Raw genomic sequence first — 23,824 nt, forward strand, 5'->3', positions numbered from 1 at the left:
GGAGTGGTGGTGAAGAGAAGTGTGTTTTGTGCTTATGGGACACTGGGAAGACGTGCCCCATGGGTGAAGACGATAAAAGTTTATTTGTTTTTATACGTGCCTCCGGTGTCAGTCTGTGTCGGGTCGGCGCTGGTGAAGCGCTTATTCCACAGCCTACGTGACCACACGGTAATACCAAACTATTCCGAAGTGACGTTTGCACTGGTTTGTGTTTTTTGTATCTCACACCCTCATACACCTTTATTATAAGAGCATCCCTAATCTACGATCAGAAGGAAATATGAAGCTGGTTTGAAATGAAAAGTCGTTGAAGTGGTGAAAGAAACTGGTAACTGCGCTGCTGCAACAGAATTTGATGTGTTTGAGAAACTGGTGTGAGACTGGAGGAGGCAAGAAGATTTAAAAAAAAAGAAATAAATAAAAATGAAGTGTTGTATTTTCGAACAGGCGTATAAGTCGGGGTCTGATTTTATGATTGATGCTTATATGAGAATATATACGGTAGTTTTCATATGACTACTAACCAGTCCAGGACTGTCCAGCCCAGTAAATTCAGTCCATGAGCTGACTGTTTGACAGTAAAAGAAGACTCAAAAAACTCAAAATGTCATCCTAAGATCTGCAGGATCTGCACTCTTTATCCGTTGGCACGCGTCGAATGAAGATATGCTGAAAAAGTCAACTTCTTTGCTGGGGTGCACTTCCTTTTTCACAAGACTGTTTATAAGACCATGACGGTCCTTGCATGACTTTTCCTTAAATGCCAGGGAAACAGAAAATGAACTGTCCCTGTTGTGAGTGTGGGTTTGTGTCTGAGAGTGGGCACCACATTGGGCTGGCATCCCATCCGGAGTTGTCTCCTACTTTCTGTCCAATGCTGCTCGGGCTGGGCTTTGGCCTCCTGTGATCCTGAATTGGATTAAGCAGATCTTATGTCATTGTATTTTCAGCTGCATCGTCCAATGGTGAGTTTCTCACTGGGTGCACATCAGGCCAGTTCACACTCCCAGTATTCTCATCTGGGAATTGGGCACCTTAAGAAAAATGCCTGAGACAAAGTGTGGTCTGTGAACTGGCACTGCGCCTCATAGCCGGCATTGGAAAATCATATCACAAATGGTTTTAAGTGTCATATTTTTGAACAGGTGTATAAGTCGGGGTCTGAATTTTATGATCGATTTTTTGGGTTTGAAGTCCCGACTTATACGCGGGTATATACTGCATTTAAATGGACTGCAAAATGTAAGTGTGACACGATGTGTGTTACATGCTGCCAACGTTATCTAAAGATGAAGATCATCCAGTCTTAATATTATTGTCAGCATATTAGGAAAAGAAAAAAAAAATCATGGGGTGTACTTACTTTTTCACTTGACTATAGAAAGTCAAAAGAAGCCTAAATGAGTGACTTCTCAGGTATGGTGACATCAGACCATACTTTGTCACCTGATAGTCTGCCTTTATTTCTGCTGTGACCTCACGCGGTGCCTAACCAGTCCTTCCACATTCCATGACAGGCTCAGAAGATCTCTACATAAATGGGGTCGGTGGAGTGAGTACTCAGGATGGTCACACCACACAACCCGAAATGAGCCCATCGACCTTAAGAACTTTCCGGCATATCCATGCATGGCACCCACAGTGCAGCTCAGTGACTCCCTCCCTTCTGCTTAGCAACCGGCGACCCGCACACAAGCCAGCGCTGATGAATGTTGCCCCTAGCAACCCCTCGAAGCGGTGCCTGCACTGCTCATGACATTGATGGAGGGGACCTGCCACCGTTGCCCCTGAATCTGATTACCGTTAGCAACCACCGGGCGGACTGGCACGGGTGCAATTTAATAAATGCCCTGGCGGCTCTCTTTAATCACTCCACTCCTAGTTGACCTTGAGCAACACGCGGGTGAAATCGATGCTACGGCCATTTGAAGGGGAGGCGAGGTACGTCACGTGTTGATCGTGGACAGAGCCACACAACTCTCGAGTAATTAATTGTTCTTTGCTGCCAATGTATAATCGGGGTGCTGCACCTGCCTGGAATACCTTTACTTAAAATAGATGAATTCATGAAACTGAAGCTTCAACATAAATCCTGCCATTACAAAAATAGATAGATAGAGTGAAAGACACTATATGATAGATAGATAGAGTGAAAGACACTATATGATAGATAGATAGATAAGATAGATAGATAGATAGATATGTGAAAGGCACTATATAATAGATAGATAGATAGATAGATATGAAAGACACTATATGATAGATAGATAGATAGATAGATAGATAGATAGATACTTTATTAATCCCAAGGAGAAATTCCCATACTCCAGCAGCAGCATACTGATAAAGAACGATATTAAAATTAAAGAGTGATAACAATGCAGGTATAACAGACAATTACTTTGCATAATGTTAACGTTTACCCCCCGAGTCGCATAGTGTGGGGTCTCCTCAGTCTGTCAGTGGAGCAGGACGGTGACAGCAGTCTGTCGTTGAAGCTGCTCCTCTGTCTGGAGATGATCCTGTTCAGTGGATCCAGTGGATTCTCCATGATTGGCAGGAGCCTGCTCAGCGCCCGTCGCTCTGCCACGGATGTCAAACTGTCCAGCTCCGTGTCTACAATAGAGCCTGCCTTCCTCACCAGTTTGTCCAGGCGTGAGGCGTCCCTCTTCTTTATGCTGCCTCCCCAGCACACCACCACATATAAGAGGGCGCTCATCACAACCGTCTGATAGAACATCTGCAGCATCTTATTGTAGATGTTGAAGGACGCCAGCCTTCTAATGAAGTATAGTCGGCGCTGTCCTCTCTTACACAGATCATCAGTATTGGCAGTCCAGTTTATCATCCAGCTGCACTCCCAGGTATTTATCGGTCTGTACCCTCTGCACAGTCACCTCTGATGATCACGGGGTCCATGAGGGGCCTGGGCCTCCTAAAATCCACCACCAGCTCCTTGGTTTTGCTGGTGTTTAGTTGTAGGTGGTTTGAGTCGCACCATTTAACAAAGTCCTTGATTAGGTTCCTATACTCCTCCTCCTGCCCACTCCTGATGCAGCCCACCATAGCAGTGTCGTCAGCGAACTTTTGCACGTGGCAGGACTCGAGTCATATTGGAAGTCTGATGTATGTTGGCTGAACAGGACCGGAGAAAGTCCAGTCCCCTGCGGCGCTCCTGTGTTGCTGACCACAATGTCAGACTTGCAGTTCCCGAGATGCACATACTGAGGTCTGTCTGTAAGATAGTCCACGATCCATGGCACCAGGTGTGAGTCTACTGCCATCTCTGTCAGCTTGTCTCTAAGGAGCAGAGGTTGGATGGTGTTGAAGGCGCTAGAGAAGTCCAGAAACATAATTCTTACAGCACCACTGCCTCTGTCCAAATGGGAGAGGGATCGGTGTAGCATATAGATGATGGCATCCTCCACTCCTACCTTCTCCTGGTATGCAAACTACAGAGGGTCGAGGGCGTGGCGGAACTGTGGTCTCAGGTGGTGAAGCAGCAGCCGCTCCATGGTCTTCATCACATGTGACATCAGAAAAACTAAGGTAACCTCCACTCAGCCTGACCGAGTGAGTGATTTCAGTTTCTTCTAAGGTGTTAGATGATGGAGAAGATGGCAATGTGAATGTGACAGGAGACACAAGTCATGGACAAGAGTTTAACAAGGCAGCGCCATCTAGTGGACCTGTCCATCCTTCTGTCGTCATATTCTCACCACCCGACTGCAGATATGATGGGTTGGCAGATTTTCATGGTCTTTCTCCACTTTTCTCTTTTTTGTTGTCCCTTATCTTGCTGACTGTCGGTGACACATCACAATCTACTAATTTAGCAGTATATGACATAAGAACATCAGAAATGTGACAACCTGAGGAGTCCATTCAGTTCATTTGTTGCTCGTTTGTTTAACCAAATGGCTAAATCTGTCCCAGCATCTCCTCCAGATCTTTCATAAAGGTGGTCCAGGTTCCTGCTACAACTCCATGGCTCGGTCGCTTGTTTCAGATTCTTCCACTCTTCTGCGTAAAGACGTGTTTCCTGGTGTCTCCTTTATTTCTGCGGGTGTCCTCGAGTGTGTGATTCACCATTAAGCTGAAGGAATTCTGTTGGATCTCCTCAATCGATGGCTTTGAGGATTTTGAAGGACCAGGATTAGGTCCTCATGTGGTCTCCTCAGCTTGAGACTCAACAGGGCCAATCCTCAGAGTCTGTGAGGGAATGACAAACGTGGTCTGCTTCTGCTTTTCCCTCCGTAGTTCAAGGAGACTGCAGAATGGATGCCCTTACACCTTGGATGTTTTCAGAAGTTCGTTTGTACAGTCTGAGGACGGCCTGGAGATTTTCTGTTCAATGTTGTACCCGTCTGTCTAAATGTAGCCGCCCAGTGAAGAATTGTTTTCCGATTTGGGATGTCACCTTTGGGTGGAATACTGAAGTGCGTTCAGAAGGCGCGTGGTGTAGCGATGATGGATTCGTTGTTATTGAAGAACGCTTTGACAGTGAAAGCACTGAGGTGCACACCTGGACCAAGGCATGTGGCCAACTGAAAACTACAAGGGATCGCCTATCAGAGGACCCCCCATCACAACCCACTAGGCTGTCTCTACCTCGTGCAATGACCTTGAGAAATGGGGTACTTCATTTTGGCTCACCCTGTAATAGATAGATGTGAAAGGCACTATATAACAGATAGCTAGATGGATAAATTGATAGAAAAAAAGCATGTAGAACATCTGGACAGAAGGCCCATTAGAGACTCTGCAGTCCAATGGAAGGAAGTTCTGTGGTCCAAGGAGACTGAATTGAGCTTTTTGGCCCTGGAACTACTGATGACCAATAACCCCAATGGTCACTCCTCCTGAGCTCCAGAGAACTAGTGTGGAGAATGAGAGAAACTTCCAGAAGGGCAACCATCACTGCAACACCCCACTACATGGAGCTTCATGTGGCCAGATGACACATGAACACCCACTTGGAGTTTGCAAAATGACACCTAAAAGACTCTCGGCGAATGAGAACCACGGTCCTTTGGTCTGACGAAACCAACAGTGAACTCTTAAGTGCCACGTCTGGGGGGCAAAAGGGAAACGAGGCGCCGCTCCTCACGGGTGCCAGGGGTTTTCAGACTCAGCCCTGGGGGACCCCCTGTGGCTGTGGGTTTTTGTTCCAACCAGCTTCTGTTTTTCATTGGACTCCTGGGCTAATTAAGTTGAATGTTATTTCACAGATTCTGTGTTTTGGGAACGATATAGAAATTAGAAAGTTAAGTTTACTTAAAAATAAAATGTATGAAGACGTTATATGGGAATAATGCATTTTTTGTGTTTCTTTTTAACAACTAACAGCTAATCACCCCCGCGTCTGGTTAACCGGATATACAATTTAAGGAGATTGGTGTTTTCATTTCATTCATTTTCATTCATTTTTTTTATTTCTTGATATTTGCCAGTGATAAAGCTGTAGTGAATGAGTTATCCAGAGGGGCGCGCTATGTGCCAGCTGCTGTCTCTGCCTCTCGCATTATGTTGAGGGGGGCTGAACGCACGCTAAGGAGATGCAGTCGCTCCTCAGAAACCCCCCCTTAAATGGGGACACAATGGGAAACAAATCAGTGGATCCTCGGGTCACGACCGTAATGCGTTCCAAAACTCAAAAGTAATTTCTCCCATAGGATTGTATGTAAATACAATTAATCTGTTCCGGACCATACGAGCTGTATATACTGTAAATATCTATTTTTAAAGATTTTTAAGCACAAAAATAGTTAATTACACCATAGAATGCACAGTGTGATAGTAAACTAAATGTAAAAACACTGAGAAATCCTTGAACAGAGAAAACTAACATTGCAGGAGTTCACGCTACGGCCTTACGCACCGCTCACTGTAAACACTTTTTATTAATGAGTTTTAAGCACAGGGAAAAAAATAAACATTTGAAAAATCCGTAATTTGTACAAAAACTAACCATAAACAACCAAGAAAAGTAACCCTGCATGAGTCGAGTTCTGGCATGAAGGAAGTGGGTGGAGAGGCGATTACAGTTTTGAGGTAAAGTCTGTGATGATGCGGGTTCGCTGCCTGCTCCCATCTCGCTTCCGGGAGTCCTTAAACCCGTCACCGTCGGTAATGTTACCGATGAGCACGACAGTGAGGCACTACAATGGAGCAATCGGATAGTGCAAAAAGTGCCAAGTGCTTTTATTAAAATTAACAAAACAACAACCAAAAACAAAGTCCAAATTAAAGTGCAGTTTCACAATCCTTCAATAGTAAATGATCCCATAAAGAAGTGAAGTGGAGGTTAAAATCCAATAGAAAAAAAGTCTTCATAAAATACGAGGTTAAAACAATGCTTGAAGTAGTCTCTTTAAAAACAAGCCCGGTGCCTTCTTTAACTGCGTTCTCGCTCTCTCTCACTCTCTCTCACTCTCTCTCTCTCTCTCTCTCTCTCTCTCTCCTCTCTCTCTCTCTCTCTCTCTCTCTCTCTCACTCTCTCTCTCTCTTTCTCACTCGCTCGCTCGCTGCACAGGGAGAGACTGAACACGTGCGGAAATCTTTGGCGCGTACAAACCGGAAGGGAAACTGGCTTGTTCGTGAACAGATGGAAATGTTTGGTGAACTTTTTGGTCGTAACCCGATTTGTGTGTGCTCCGAGACGTTCGTGACCCGAGGTTCCACCGTACAGGGTTTCTTTACCTCCTCTATGCTCGATCAGCTGGCTTGCTGCTGCTGTTGCTTGTGCTGCGTGTTCTGCTTGTTGCGCTGCGCATCGATCATTTAAAAGCCTGTACAGCAGCTGTCCTTCTGTCTCGCGGGACGTTAAAGCGTCACTGAGAAAATCACGTTTCAACCCAAGATTTTTTTATTATAATAGGGAGATATTTTCATGGGCTGCACGGTGGCGCTGTGGTAGCACTGCTGCCTCGCAGTAAGGAGACCCGTCTGGGTTCGCTTCCCGGGTCCTCCCTGCGTGGAGTCTGCATGTTCTCCCCGTGTCTGCGCTCCGGTTTCCTCCCACAGTCCAAAGACACGCAGGTTTGGTGGATTGGCAATTCTAAATTGGCCCTACTGTGTGTGCTTGGTGTGTGGGTGTGTCCTGCGGTGGGTTGGCACCCTGCACACGATTGGTTCCTGCCTTGTGCCCTGTGTTGGCTGTGATTGGCTCCAGCAGACCCCCTGTGACCCTGTGTTCGAATTCAGCGGGTTGGAAAATGGATGGATGGATGGATGGATGGATATTTTCATCTTGATTTTCATTTTAGTTGTCCAGGTGTTCTAATTGTTTAATGAATCCATTATTTACTAATTAGTGGGGCTGACGCTAAAGTAGCTGCAGCCTTTCGTGATTCCGTGTTGTTTCTCCGGGTGTTTGCTGTGCTTGTTTTTAATTATCATTATTAAAATACAATGAAGGGGGAAAACTGCACAGAAAGAAGGGCAAACTATAATTAAATAAAAAAAAATGAGTTAAACATTTGAATTTATAGCAAAAACTGCAGTTCTAAATGTCTTATAGATGTAAAAATCATGCTGCTATATTTTTATGAATATAGAATAAGAGAAGAGGAAAAATGCCAGCAAATTAAATGCCATGAGTGTTATCAGGTGTTGTCACTGATTATGAATCTGCTTGCCTGCCATCGTGGGACCCCCAGGACTGAGTCTGAAAACCCCTGATCAATGCAGTGCCATCCCTGTGGTTAAGAGTGGTGGTGACAAACCTCAGGGACCTGGCAGACTAGTCAGGGGGTCAATGGAGTAAAGTCCGGAGATATCCTTCATGAAAACCTGCTGCAGAGTGATCTGGACCTCGGGGGTCCGCTTCCAGCAGGACAAAGCAAAGATAACACTGGAGTGGCTTTAGGGATCAATCGGAGAACGTTCTTGAGGTGCCCTGCCAGAGCCGGGACTGGAACCCAGTCGAACATCTTTGGAGAAACCTGAACATTGCTGTCCACCAGTGGTCTCCATTCCTCCTGACAGAGTTTGAGAGCTTCTGTAGAGAAGAATTGGCAGAAACCGTCCCGTCCCCTCCAAAACCAGGTGGGTCAATCTTGTCACATCAGAGCCAAGGGGAATCCAGGCTGGAACAGCTGCTGAAAGGGTCTTCAATGAAATAATGAGTAGAGGGTCTGAATAGCTCTGACAATGCTCTGCAAAGATGTCTTCTGTCCTGTTCTGGCTTTGTCGTGAGATGTGGAGGGGTCTGAAGACTTTCTAAAGGCGCTGTATATTTATCAATAGTAGTTAAATTGATTTAAAGACCAAGTTCTTAGTTAAGCCAACTTTATTAAAAGCGAAAACGTTTCCTGAAAACAAAGCCGATATCATCCCAGCAATGCGTCCCCTGAAGGTTTAACAAAAAAAGCGTCACGCGGACCGCCTGGCCGTTCTTCATAAAGCTCCTGTAAACTTGCCCGGTGGGATGCTTGTGAAAAACCACAAAATCAAAATGCCTGTCAATCTTAATAGGGACGAACCCCAGACTGAGCGTGGAGTGATGTTCAGCGGGATGTCCGGCAGGTCCCCTCGCCAAAAGGGGACTTGAACTTGTCGTCATCTCCCGATTCGCCTCTCTCCGTCATCCACTGTTTAAATTAGAATTATAGAATTCCGATTCTTACTGCCTTGCAATAACAGGGAAAAAGTGCTGATTCTGCAGGATTTTAGCTGCACCCCCTCCCTTGCAGACGTCTGTGGTGGGGGGGGTGCGGGGGGTTAGGTTTGGTATAATTAAATCCGACACAAAAATCAATGCGCGCATACGGAGAGTGATGTGCTTTTTTGGCTCAAGGCAGAGGCTAACTGCTTATTTTAAAAAAAGGCAACACTTGGCTGGGATTTGATCGATCAGAGTCATCGCTGCCACTGGCCCAGTGGTTGTGCGTGAAGACGAGGACGGGATTTAACAGACCAGAAGACGAAAGCAAAAGCCAGGGACAGGGCAGGTCAACACCGGGAGATCGATAATAGAAATGAACCAAAACGCAAATCTGCAAACCAAAAACAAGAGCCGAGCCCGGGATGGATAAACATGCGATGTGGGCATTGAGTGAAATCCCCCTTTGGAGGGGACAACTTTGGCCGCCAATCCAAAATTTCACTGACTAAGCTGAATGTGGGGAGCATCTTTATATATACAGGGTGGTAGAGGGCCAATACGCCCAAGCCGCCAGATGGAGCCCTCCCTGCAGCATGGAGGTGCCCCGAATTCCAGCAGGGCATCATGGACCTTGGAGTTTTAATTCACAGCCCTGCTGGATACCATGGGAGCCGCCAGGGGACGCTGCAGGGTATTTTCCGTATAGCCCGGAAGTACTTCCCAGTCTCGGGGACAGGGGAAATGACGTACTTCCGGGCTGAAGAAAAGAAGGAGTTTTCATTTGACCCGGAAGTGCTGGGAAAGCACATGGACTGAGGGATAGAAGCACTTCCGGGTCATGGACTATAAAGGACTCTGGGAAGCCCCAGCAGGTGGAGCTGAGTTGGGAGGAAGGGTGACTGAGCGTCTGGGAGTGGAGGATTTTGTTATTGAGATTATTATTGTGATTATTGGAGTATTGTGGAGGTGGAGGTGCTTTGTGCACATTATTGTAAAAATAAATTTATTATTGGGACTTTTACCTGGTGTCTGACATGTTGTATGGGGGTTCAAGGGGACAACAGCGCCCCCAATCTGTCACAACAGGCAGTCCCCGGGTTAAGTACGAGATAGGGACTGTAGGTTTGTACTTAAGTTGAGTTTGTATGTAAGTCGGAACAGGTACATAAATTTAATAAATGCTATTGTTGACCGACTGTAACCAAGTGCTCGGCCAATCGATGATGGAGCTTTTTATTATTTCTACTTTATTTTCAATGGTGATGGTTTTTCTCTTCTTTACTGTATCACCAGCACTTGCATCAGATTTGTGTTTCAGAGACATTGTTGAAGGGTGAAGACAGAAGGTTAAGATGAGCTCGTCTGCACAGCACTGTCCACGCTATCACAGAAGGAAGGCACCCGTCGTCAACACGTCTGATGTACTGACAAGTGACGACTTCCAGCTATGTGTGCAACAGGACAAGCAGGCCTGCTATCGAGAATGAATGGGGGCAGCGAGGGGCGATTCATCACCAGCCCACCTCACAGTCACCTCCACTACAGTATGCTGCCTGCAGTGTCCGCCCACCGAGAACGAACACGGTGCGGCCAAAGGCGGGTAGCGAATCGCTCCCATTCAACAGGCAGCCATCCGATGCACACTACAATACTATTCCTCGCTGCCCCGCTCACCCTCAATGGTCTCCGTTCAGCCACAACAGGGTCACCGCTTGCAACTTTACCAGCCGCCCACCGAAAACGTGGGCAGGAAGTGAAACCGCTTGCCCACGGGAGCCGCCTGAGGGACACTACACTACGCGGGCATCAAAATCGCCCGAACCCCCCCCCCATCCTCTATCCAGCACCCGCTTGCAGCGTCCTCAGGCCGATGATGAAGGAGTGGCAGTTACAGAGGTGCATGCGTCGCAGCTGCGGCCCCGTTCATAAGTCGTAGGTCGGATGTTCGTAACCTGGGGACTACCTGTATATACACTCAGCAAAAAAAGAACCGTCCTCTGACTTTCAACTGTTTTTACTTTCAGTAAACTTAATGTGTAAATATTTGTATGAACACTAAAAGAGTCAACACCATAAGACATAAACTAAAAATGTTTCACAATGTGTCCCTGAATGAAGGGAGGCTCAAAATCTAAAGTACCAGTCAGTATGTGGTGTGGCCACCAGCTGCTTGAAGTACTGCAGTGCATCTCCTCCTCATGGACTGGACCAGATTTGTCAGTTCTTGCTGTGAGATGTTACCCCACTCTTCCACCAAGGCACCTGCAAGTTCCTGGACATTTCTGGGGGGAATGGCCCTAGCCCTCACCCTGCGATCCAACAGGTCCCTGTGGTATAGCGGGTCCACAGCTCACTGAGCAAAGGCCATTTTTAAATAATCACCGCACCCGAGGCGGCTTCGTGAGGGGCGATGTTGTAGCGAGCCGCGGGGCAGTCGTCGATGTGGGCATTTCTCACCGTGTGCACAGGTGAGGAACTGCCCACATTCGTGATTGCTCCCGTGGCTAATGCTACAGCTGTGATGGCCCCTCACGTTATAAAAAAGAAGCGCAAGTCGGTTGAAGGGGGTGAAAAAGAAACGATCGGAGAGAAAAAGGAAAGGAATGAGGACGGAGGTTACCGGGAGCAGATGAGGAGGCAGGTCGGTGAAAGAGAGAGAGAGAGAGCGAGCGAACGAACGAGCGCTCACGGGCAGCTGCGAGGGCCTGGGGTGTTGGGCCTACACCCAGGCGTTTGAGTTGGATGTCGCTCCCGCTGAGCGATTATGTAGCGGGAGTGACCAAGGGAAGGCGACTGGCCGCAGAGAGGCCACGGAAAGGCAGCGGAAGTCGGTTGGTGGTTGGAATCCCCAACGTGGGCGACCTGGCCGTTGGTGGAAACCAAGTTCTCCGAGGCTGGGATGAGTGCCATACCGGAGCCAGGGATCGGGAGGTCTCCAGTCTCGAATGTGTGTTGTAGGAGGGCAGCTGCATAGAGAGTGTGACTCCTCTGTTGCGGAGCCTGGACAGGGAGATGCAGGGGAGTCACATGTTAAAAGAAGCACCGAGCTTGTTTGTTGTTTTAAGACTGCTTCCTAAAGAAGATTTTTAACCTCTTGTTTTTTCTATTTATTGATTTTAACCTCCACGTTCTTTTATTGGATTATTTATTGAATGAACTGCACTATTTATTGGAACACTATTTTGTTTTTGATTGTTTCTTTTAAATAAAAGCACTGTTTCACTTTTAACCATCCCCTTGCTCAGATGCTCAATTATTGCCTTCACTGACTAGCTCACTCGGTTTCATTATCGACGGTGTTGGGTTCCCAAAATCAGATGGGAGTGTGGAGCCAGAACCCACATCGTCACAGTCCCAGACGTGCTCAATGGGATTGAGATCCGGGCTCTTCCACTGCGAGGATGATCAGCTGTCCTTCCTGTCTCCCTGTAGTGCTGTCTTAGGCGTCTCACAGTGCGGACATGGCAATTTATTGGCCTCGCCACATCAGCAGTCCTCATGCCTCCCTGCAGCAGGCCTAATGCACGTTCACGCAGATGAGCAGGGACCCTGGGCATCTTTCACAGTCGGTAGACAAGTCTCTTTAGTGTCCTGCGTTTTTAGAACTGTGACCTTAAATGCCTACTTTCTGTAAGCTGTTAAGGTCTTAACGACCATTCCACATGTTAATTAATTGATTATGGTTAATTGAACATGCATGGAAAACATTGTTTAAACCCTTTACAATGAAGATCTGGAAAGTTAGTTGGATTTTTAAAACATTATTGTTGAAATACACAGTCCTGGAAAAAGGGACGTTTCTTTTTTTGCTGAGTATATATGTATCAAGTCTCTAAAAGTGCCTCCTAAGGGGCACCACACTAGTAGGGGGCACATTCAGTCAATAAATAAATAAATAAAGTTATCCAGGAGGAGTGCATTCAAAATGAAACCCAACCTGCCAACTTTGCCTGTTTGCATGTTCTCCATGTGCCTCCAGGGGTTTCTGCTGGGTGGTCCGGTTTCCTCCCACCGTCCAAAGACATGCAGGTTAAGTGAATTGGCGATGATGAATAGAAACTAGTGTGTGTTTAGGGTGTGATCACCCTGTGATGGACTGGCACCCTGCCTTAACGCCTAATCACCATTAATTTTACTGAATCAGCCCACAATACCGGAGTTCTCTTTGACTCTAGCGTGCCATTTAACATTACAAACTTGTCCAAATCATGTTTCTTCCATCTTAAAAATGTTGGGAAATTCAGGCACATTCCAAATAAACGGGATTCTGGGAAATTAATTCGTGCATTTATTTCTAGTAGGATTGACTACTGCAATGCGGTGTTCACTGGATATTCAAACTGTTCTTTATTCAGCCTCCAGCTAATCTGCAAGAATTATTACAAGAACAAGAAAATACGAACACATAACTCCAGTTCTTAAATCCTTACAGTGGCTCCCGGTTAGGTTTAGGGCAGATTTCAAAATCCTCCTTTTAACATATAAAGCATTAAATGGCCGAGGTCCGGCTTACTCGTCTGAACTTATCATGACTTACAAACCTGAGCGCACATTAAGATCTCAAGATGCCGGTCTGCTTACGATTCCAAGGATTAATAAAATAACAGTGGGAGGTCGAGCTTTTAGTTACAGGGAGACTGGTCGGCTTGCTACTATAAGAGATGCCCCTTCGGTCTCAGCTTTCAAATCTCACTACTTCAGTTTAGCACACCCTGACTAGAGCTGCTGATTAACTGTACGGTTAACATCTCTGTTGTCAGTCCTTAGCACTAAAACAGAAGTAACATGATAGTTAGAATTGGATACTAACCCTCACCTACTCTGTTTCTCTTCTTGGTACTCACATGTGCCACTTGGTGCCACGGCCCACCTGCCAAGTTGCTTTGCCTGCCTATGGTAAAGTCATCTCTGATGGATTATCACAGGAATCGTCGGGTAGAGGGGTCCTTTAATTGGATTGGCTGGCTCAGCGCTATCCCAGTTGTGGAATGGCCAAATGGGGGAGGCAGCTTGATGGCCGAGGTCTCCAGGACTCTAACCAAATCCAAATCATATTACGGGATATCATCTACTGTTAAATTCTGCTCCGTACTTGAAATATTTTTATTTTACTGTTATACTACATTGAGGATTACTTGTGTTTTGTTCCGTATGTTGTATTAACTCCATTCTCTTTGACACCCGCTGCACGCCCAACCTACCTGGAAAGGTGGTCTCTCTTTGAACTGCCTTTCCTGAGGTTTCTTCCATTATTTTTCCCTATTAGGGTGTTTTTTTTTTTTTTTTGGGAGTTTTTTCTTGTCTTTTTAGAGAGTCAAGGCTGGGGGGCTGTCAAGATGCAGGGCCTGTTAAAGCCCATTGCGGCACTTCTTGTGTGATTTTGGGTTATAGAAAAATAAATCGTATTGTGCCCTATTGTCACTGGGACAGGCTCCAATAAGGTATGTGGTACCACCTGGGATGACAGGGGGGGCTGTCATGAACGATCTTGCCAGCCTTAATAAACTGACCCTCGAGGGCAATGAAGCCAAAGAAGCTCCGCCTCTTCCAGCCCGCCCCATATTAAAAGGAGGCCACTCCCAGAAGGCGGAGTCTCATTTCACTGTTGACCTCACTAACATGTAGGTCAGGGTTCTTAAAGTCCGGTCCTGGAGGGCCGCAGTGGCTGCAGGTTTTAATTCCAACCCTTTTCTTAATTAGTGACCTGTTTTTACTGCTAATTAACTCTTTTTTTTTTTTATAATTTGTTCCCCTGAATTTCTTCATCATTCCTCTGAATTGCTTCATTTCTTTCCTTAAGTGGCACCCAAACAGAAATGAAATGTAAAGTAAGTGAACCAACAGAAGACCACCTAAGTCAGGGCCTCAAACTCCAACCAATTTCACTCCAACCAGTTGCTTAATGAGGCGCAGAGTCTTCTTGTTAATTAAACTCGTTCTTTAATTCCATGGCTTGTTGCTGCTCTCGTTGTGCCATAGTAGACATTTCTGAAATTGCTGTCTTTCTCTTTCCTAAGAGCACTGGGGACCTGAGCAGATCAGCATTCCTGAGACCCTCACCTTTCTTTATTTTCAGATATTGTATGACGGACGCCAGTTGTTTTGGCTCATTTTGTATCTCATTATTGTTTGGCTGCTAATTAAGGGAAAAGAAACAATTAAGGGGTCCGAGTCGTCAACAGCAAGTCAATTAAAATGAATTCAAAAGAAGTTAATTAGCAGCAAAAACAGGTCACTGATTAAGAAAAGGGTTTTAATGAAAGCCTGCAGCCACTGGGGCTCTCTGGGACTGGAGTTGGGGATTCCTGGTTTTGGGTGTGGATAAATGTGTGTGTGATCACCCTGTAATGGACTGGCACCCAGTCCAGGCATTGTTCCTGCATTGCACCCTTTTGTCACCGGGACCGGCTCCTTGTATTTTAGGCTCCCATTAGGTATGTGGTACCACGCCAGGACAACAGGGGGTGCTGTCACTAATGGTCTTGCCAGCCTCAATAAAACACCCCTCGAGGGCAATGGAGCCAAAAGAAGCCCCGCCTCTTCCAGCCCACCCCATATAAAAAGGAGGCCAATCCTAGAAGGCGGAGTCTCATTGGCCCTGCTGTGAAGTTATTCCCAAAAGGAAATTGTCCTTCACAAGGAGGCCACTTAAGCGCACCCTTTTTATTGTCTGTCTTTATTTTGGTTTGAATTAAATGCAAAAAAAAATAAAATTTTGGTTCGAATTTTGCCCAGTTGGCACCACAAGCATTTGGCATTTGACCTGCCTCTTCATTCTCCCTGCTACAGTATTTACATGAGAAAAACTAAATGGAATTCCTGAGCTCCATTGCATAATATCCTCCTAATGACATTTGTAAGTACGGCTTTCTCACAGCTTCTCGCTCAAAATGTTCTTTTCTTTTTGCCGTAATGTATGCAGCACTAATTTAGCTGCCAGTATGCAACACGGCAGAAGCTTCCGCGTGTGCACGCAGGTACCAAATGAGTCTAATGGCTGCGCTAAAGCGACCTTGGCTTGGACAGAACATTCTCAAGTGGACCGTAATTAGGCTACATGGCCGATCCCAAGCAGTTGTAATCAGTTCTCCTTAGAGCTCCCGTGCTGAAGCATCATTTCCCATTTATCCATGATTAATGTAGTATGGAAATAAATATGATATCATCTCACTGTCACGCTTTATTATTTTATATCCTTGAAAGGCATGGCGATTCTTAACATGCCAGTTATAATTCTATCACAGGCAAATGGACTGCTCATGAAGTGGAAAGCACACCAACACCACCGTTAGCTAATTTTGCAGGATCCCCAATCTATAAACTCCATGTTGCTAACTCTCAGATCTAAGGTTCAAACTCTGGCGCCTGTGAATCCTTGGCATGTCCTCTGCATGTGCAAGTGAGTGCTACTCGGGGCACTCTGGGGTGGGGGGGATACATGAATGTTAGGCTCTTTGGGGACTTTAAATTGGGTGGTGTCCCCTGTGATGTGGTGGCATCCTATTTTTCTGCTTTTGTCCTCCCTGTCCAAAAATGAACTTCTCACCATTTAATAGACAACCCGTCCAGGTCTAAAGGAAATCATCGGTCGGAAACCCCTCATCAAGTGTCCATTAAGTTTAAATAATTGAAGGCAAAGAGCCAGTCTGAGAAACCCTACAGCCGTGAAGAAGCTTAGCTTAGCTTAGATAGATAGATAGATAGATAGATAGATAGATAGATAGATAGATAGATAGATATATAGATAGATATATGTGAAAGGTACTATATAACAGATAGATAGATAAATAGGAAAGGCGCTATATAATAGATAGATAAATAGGAAAGGTGCTATATACTTGATAGATAGATAGATATGAAAAGTACTATATAATAGATAGATAGATAGATATGAAAGGCACTATATAATAGATAGATAGATAGATAGATAGATAGATAGATGTGAAAGGCACTATAAAACAGACAGATAGATAGATATGAAAGGCACTATATAATAGATAGATAGATTAATAGGAAAGGTGCTATATACTAGATAGATAGATAGATAGATAGATAGATAGATAGATAGATAGATGTGAAAGCCACTATATTACAGATAGATAGATAGATACTTTATTAATCCCAAGGGGAAATTCACAAAAAGCCTGTTAACAAAAATAAAATTACAACTCGCATGCTGGAGGAACGGGTGGCACGGTGGCCAACAGGTGACTTCATTTGAGCTCAAGTCGCAGGTCTGCATGTTCTCCCCGTGTCCTTATGCCATTTTCTCTTCCTACTCCAGTTATGTGTGTCTTGGGCCAATCCCACACAGACATGGGGAGAGAGTACAGAGAGCTAGGATCCAAACCCCCCCACCTCTCCAAGCCTCATCGCCCGATATCGTCTAGTGACGGATTAAACGATGACCCCTTACTTCAGTAGGGGACGCTTACCGTTCTTGCAGACAGGACAGCACTGCTCAGGCTCATAGACGGGGTTGACGCACTCCGGCACGGCACAGTCAGCGACCACACAGTGGACTTCGTTGTTCGGTTCACAGCGACACCACTCGCACGGAGAGGGCTGCAGAGTCCATAAAGAGATAAAAAAAGAAAAGAAAAGAAAGAAGTAAAGATCCTTAAAAGGGCAGAACATCATGAAGAGGACCATTCAAATCCTGGAAGGGAAAGCACATTAAAATGCACATTCCAAGGAAAAAGAAGAAAAAAAAACCGTCTGGAGCGTCTAGGCAATTTACTGCACACTCATAATATTCTGAGGACCACTTCATCCGATTCAGGGTTGTCATGGGGGCGCTGGAGTCCATCCTGGGCACAAGGCAGGAACCAACTGGGCATATCTGCTAAGTTTATTTAAGGCACGGAAGACGGAGGTTTGGACAGTAAGGCTGCTCTTCTCACTAATCAGTGGTGACGTGTGGCATGTCGATTAGGACTGTCATGGGTGCCCATTGGCAGACCTCCTTACAGGCTCTCTCAAGATAGGTAATAACCCACCGGGACAAGGACGAGGGGCAGGGGGGCATCATTAATACTGTCATCTCCTTCTTTTCTAGCATTGCCAAAAAACCGGCCAGTGAGGGCAACTGACTCCGCCCTTTCCTGTTTATAAAATTCCCAGTTTCCTGGAGGGAGGCGTCATTTTGGAAAGATTGACCCCCCCAAAAAAAGATGGAGTTCCTGAGCAACGCTGACCCCGGAACTCTTTTTGACTGACTTTTAGCCTGAACTCAAAGACAAAGACACAAAAGTGCATACCTTTTTATTTTGTGTGTGTGTGTTTTGCTAGAATATTTAACCGGACATTTGGGTTGGCGCCCTAAAATTTCTTCTGGCACCCTTTCATTTCCTGCACCCAACCACAGCACATGCAAGTAAGAATTTCCCTGGACTCTGCACTCATGACAATAATGAGCCCATAAAGATATAAAAGTTTTTGGTATGTGCCATTTGATATAGGATGTGTAAATAAGCGTTCATGTTTGTGATGCGCCATTTGTTGGAATGACAAGTTCAATGTATTTTATTACTACCAATGTTTGAGATGCCTCATCTGTTGGACTGGCAATTCATGTGTCTCTAATATACTGTATATGGCTTTTGGTATGGGATTTGGAAAAGTGGTGTTAATGTTTGTGACGCACCATCAGTTGGAATGACAAATGCAGTGTATTTTAATACTACAGGGTGGTCCGGATCTAATTATGCAGATCCAGATCATCTGGATGACTTTGATTTATGCAGGGATGATTCCAGTTCTGTGCAAAGGCGATTCTTCATGCTGTCAGTTCGCACACTTCTTAATGGTCCGGGATTTTTTGGGTGATTTTCTATGTAATAAACTTCATAAGTTATAGCATAATGAAAATTGCATGATTAGATCTGGACCACCCTATACAGATGTTTGTGATGTGCCAGCTGAATAACAACCAGATGGACACACACACACAAACACACACTTGTTCTTTTAATAAGGTGGAAATACTTTGAGATTAGTTTAAGATTTTTCTTTTATTTTGTATTTGTTTATTATGTGTATACCGATTCATGCCAATTTGTTGATATTGAACTCCTCACTACTAACCACACAGGGTAAGTAACAGATCATTTTGGGGGGCTTATTCTTTCAACATAGGCTTCATAGAGGATGTAGGAGTGCCCTGAAGAAAACCCACACAGTCAGAAAAAAATGCATTAACTCCACATCAACAGCCAGTGGGGGCACAAGGTTCAAACTCAGGATTCATGCAGCAACAGTGCTACCCGCTGTGCCACCATGCCCAAACAAATGAAATTGCTGAAGTGAAGACTTCCTCTTCTTTTTTGCTTTTCACTTTCCATCACTGTGTCTGTTTATAATCAGGCACTTTTAATCTGTCGATTCTGCCCATGCTTCTGCATTGCTAGCTTTTCATTAATTCAGACATTCCTGTCACCGTTTATTACAAGAAATAAAGACAGCAGAGCAGTCGGATTGTTTCAATTCCCAGCCCACCCTGGCATGTGCTGCCTTTGAGCTATAGGAGCACAAACGTGGCGGCTATAACAAGCAGTCATTTAGAGTGACCAGTGTCAGCACAAAGCACAAGGATCAAATGGGAATTGCTCAGAGCAGAAACCAGCGCGATGAGAGGCTGAAAGGTCTAAGAGCAGCACGAGTTGGTAAATATTGAATGGGATATGAGGGGGCTTGGGGGGAGCAGGTTTGAAAATCAACAAGAAAATGAGGATCAACTCAGAATGACAATCTGCCATACAAATGAAAATCTGCAGCTCATTGCTATTCAGTTGTCTCATTGCATAGCACATTCAAGCATAGCTGGCCCAGAGGTTAGATCCGCCATCTTACAGCTGCCAGGTTCACATCCAAGCTTAGCCTCTGTCTGTGAGATGTTGGTACTCCACACCTGATATGACCATGGACCATGATGAACTATGAATGATTATGTTCTGTGGGTTTCCTTCATCTCATGCATGTATTGATTAGACACATAAAATCTTGGCAATTAAAGCACTTACTTCAAAAACAGATGGACATTTAGAATGATTTGTGCTTCCTTTAGCAAATACTCAACTGCTAGAAACAAGCAGACCCCCAGGGGTCCTCCCAAGATTAAGGCTCCAGACATGGACCTCCCAAGGTTCTCCCAAGATCAAAGTTCCAGACGTGGACCACCAGGCTCCTACCAAGAGCAAGGTTCAAGATGCAGACCCCCAAGGTCCTCCCAAGATCAAAGTTCCAGACACAGACCCTCAGGGTCCTCCCAAGATCAAGATTCCAGACATGGACCTTCCAAGGTCCTCCCAAGAGCAAGGTTTAAGATGTGGAGCCCCCTTATTGTCCTCCCAAGATCAAGGTTCCAGTCGCAGACCCTCGGGGTCTGGCCAAGAAGAAGGTTCCAGACACAAACCCCCCAAGTTTCTCCCAAGATCAAGGTTCAAAACGCGTACTTCCCAAGGTCCTCCCAAGATCAAGGCTCAAAACGCAGACCCCCAGGTACTACCAAGAACAAGGTTCAAGATGCAGACCCCCAAGGTCCTCCCAAGAGCAAGGTTCCAGACACAGACCTTCAGGGTCCTCCCAAGATCAAAGTTCCAGATGTGGACATTCCAAGGTCCTACCAAGAGCAAGGTTTAAGATGTGGAGCCCCCATATTGTCCTCCCAAGAACAAGGTTCCAGGCATGGACCCCTAAGGTGCTCCCAAGATCAAATTTCCAGCTCCAGTAGTTTCAGAGTACCAGCAGGTTGCCACACCACATGTGCTTGATGCTTTTCAACAGTGACAGTAAGCTCATGGAAAAACACCAACGTCCAGGTGCATAATGCTGACCCCTGAGCACATTGCTGCATACCAGCAAGACTTGGATGCTTCACACAAAAATGGCGAGCTCAACTCCTTCCACATGCGCTCCCTCAGGTGTATACCCAGCACCACTTGGAGAGACATGGTAACCATCAGAATACCATCTTCAGCTTCACCTTCCTAAAGCAAAGCTGTATGCAATGGCTGGGTAATGTTTCATGCATGACCGATGGTTGGATACCTAAGGACCACATCTTTGAAAAACTGGCAACATACAAGAGGCCAACAGTAAAGACCCCTGAAGCACTTCAAGGATGTCTGCAAACATGACCTTAAGCTTCTTGGCATCAACACCATCATTTGGCAGTTGGTCTCTTCAGACAGTTCCTGGAAGAAGAGGGTGATGAAGGGTCTCTCAAAGTATCAAACCAAACAGATGCAGAAAGCTTGACAATAAGAGGGTCCACAGGAAATATCATGCCCAAGACATTGGAGCTACCTTAGTGTTCTGATGTACATGGTATGACCAGGAGTACCAGGAAGCAGGAGGAAGATGAAGGTTCTGTCGGGGTATGACATCAAAGTGATGCAATATGAGGGATCAAAGAAAATCCCATGCCAAAGATGAGAGGGTCTACAGGAAACCCCATGCTCAAGATGTTGGAGCTCCCTCAGCGTTCTGCAGTACATGGTGCTGCCAGGGCTGCCACTCTCATATTGGACTTCACTACCACAGCAGATGCAGCTACAAGCAGTCCACCAGGGGTGCAATCACATGATCTCTCGAGATCGAAGGTGGCCTACTAAATATCCTGCCCAAGGTGAGAAGTTCCACACATTGGAGATACCTCAGTGTTCTTTTGTACACGGTATGGCCAACAGTTCCTGGAAGCAAGAGGAAGATGAAGGGTCTCTAGATTTATTACATCATAGCAAGGGTTAGTGAACACAGGGTCCAAAGGAAATCCCATGCCCAAGCACCCTCAGTATTTTGTTATACATGGTTCAGCCAGCAGTAACTTGAAGATGGAGGAGATGACGAAGAGTCTTTGGAGGGTTGGAGTAATTAGAGGGTAAACATGAAATCCCATACCCAAAATGTTGAAGCTTTCCCAATTTTCTGTAGTACACGATGTGGCCAGGACTGCCACTCTCATCATGGACTTCATGTACACAGCAGATGCTGCTACCACCAGTCCACCAGGGGTGCAAACACGATCCCATGAGATTGAAGGTGCCTACTATGTCCCATTCTCCAGGTGAGAGAGTCCACTGGAAATCTCATGTCCAAGACATTGGAGCTACCTCAGTATTTTTCTACATGGTATGGCCAGGAGTACCTAAAAGCAGGAGGAAGATGAGGGGTCTAGACATATGATACCAAAGTGATGCAATAGGAGGATCCAAACGAAATCCCATGCCAAAGACGTTACAGCTCCCATGGTGTTCTGTTATACATGGTTCGATCTGAATGCCTTGAAGCAGGAGGTGACAAAGGGTCTCTGGAAGTATGGCACAATAAGATGGTAATTGGGAAATCCTATGCCCAGGATTTTGGAACTTCCTCAATTTTCTGAAGTACACAGCGCAGCCAGAACTGCCACTCTCATAAATGGACTCCACAGCCACATTAGATGCTGCTACCACCAAGTCCTCCAGGAGTACAAACACATGATCCCGCGAGAAAGAAAGTGACCTGCTACAGTAAATCCCATGCCCAAGGTGAGATAGTCCACAGGAAATCTCATGCCCAAATGTTTTCGTACACGAAAAATACGATATGTACCTGGAAGCAGGAGGAAGATGAAGGGTCTCTAGATGTATGACACCAGAGTGATGCAATAAGAAGGTCCAAAGGAAATCCTATGCCCAAGATGTTGGAGCTCCCTCAGCATTCTGTTATACATGGTTCTGCCAGGAATACCTTGAAGGAGGAGGTGATGAAGGGTCTCTGAAGATATGGCACGATAAGAGGGTAAACAGGAAATCCCACGCCCAAGATGTTGGACATCCTGTAGTGTTCTGTAGCACACAGTGTGGCCCAGAAATGCCACTCTCATATTGGACACCATGGCCACAGAAGACGCTGCTACCACCTTGGGGTCCAAACGCATGACCCCTCGAGATTGAAGGCAACCTACTACTGCTGTCGGGAGATCAAATGCCCTCTCAAAATTGGTTGGAGCAAATGAACCAGGACCATGGACAGCATCCAGAGAAAATGTACAGCCATACACCCAATTCCTGGGTTAATAACACATTAGTCTCCTTTGCAGATTATTCAAAAAGCTCTGCGTGATTTACATTCTTATTCTCAAGAACAATAAAAAGACCCTTTAGAACAGAAACTTATTTACTGTGTGACGCATTTGATGACATTTTTAAGACCTCCGAGCTTTCAGAACAAACCAGCGAACGGCCCTTGAAATTCAATGTTTTAGCTCCTTCTGCGGCTTATACGTTCATAGAGGTGTGATGAAGAGCAAGCGAGAGTGGAGTGTTTTTTTTTTTTTTTTGATGAAATATAAATTTATTCAGGTGCAGAAATGGATGCAGAAAGATCAAGAAGCTGTGAAGTGGGGAAAGGTAAAAAAAAGAACAGAATAAATAAATAAATAAATACATCAGCATCTAATGAAAGAGGAGGCTGTAAATGGAAGGGCTCCTCAAGTTATTAAAAAAAACCGCCAGTGTTAGAGATGATGAAGATCAGAGAGAAAGCCCTTTGCTAGAATTTGACGTCCAGTAACATTTCAGCATTTTTCTCGCACACGCTCAATCCACCTCCCCCGTGATGGCCATCAATTAGGATTTTGTTTTTGGGAGGAGATGCCTTGCTCTACTATATGTGATTATAGACGGCTCAAAAAAATTAAATGAACACTTTGAAAACACATCAGATTGCAATGGGGAAAAAATAATCCTGCTGGCTATCTCTACTGCTATGGACTGATATGGTGATGTGTTAGGAACGAAAGGATGGAAATGAAAATGATCAACCTACAGAGGGACATGCCGAATGGCCTGTTCTCGTCTAGAGTGTTCTAATGTTCTAATAATGTATGTTCAATTTTAACATTTAGTAATATAATGCATTACATTTTTCATTCCAACAGGTGGCGCATTGCACCTCTTAACACTGCTTTCACAAATCCCATACCAGCGAAGTCTCATATCTCTATTATATGCTGTGTTGGATATTTATCTACAAAGCTGTCAGTGAAATGTATTGTGCTTTTCTTATCACATACAGTATACAGTACTAAGTGAATTTCATGGCTACCTTTCCTATCTATCTATCTATCTATCTATCTATCTATCTATCTATCTATCTATCTATCCTCACAAATCTATCTATATATAGTTTCAAATCTATCTATCTATCTATCTATCTATCTATCTATCTATC

The 23,824-nt window shown here is 45.2% G+C and overlaps 1 protein-coding gene across 4 annotated transcripts in view; it reads right to left on the bottom strand.

Annotated features, from left to right (window-relative positions):
* Positions 1 to 23,824, bottom strand: part of vwc2l (von Willebrand factor C domain containing 2 like) — a 78,214-nt gene that overhangs the window by 24,351 nt on the left and 30,039 nt on the right. For all 4 annotated transcript variants that reach the window (XM_039755338.1, XM_039755336.1, XM_039755340.1 and 1 more), the window contains one exon: positions 17,044 to 17,173. In XM_039755338.1, coding sequence (XP_039611272.1) covers positions 17,044 to 17,173 — 130 coding nt within the window. The remainder of the gene's footprint in view (positions 1 to 17,043; positions 17,174 to 23,824) is intronic.

The sequence above is a fragment of the Polypterus senegalus genome, chromosome 6 (assembly GCF_016835505.1).
Source record: "Polypterus senegalus isolate Bchr_013 chromosome 6, ASM1683550v1, whole genome shotgun sequence".
Taxonomy (NCBI): Eukaryota; Metazoa; Chordata; class Cladistia; order Polypteriformes; family Polypteridae; genus Polypterus; species Polypterus senegalus.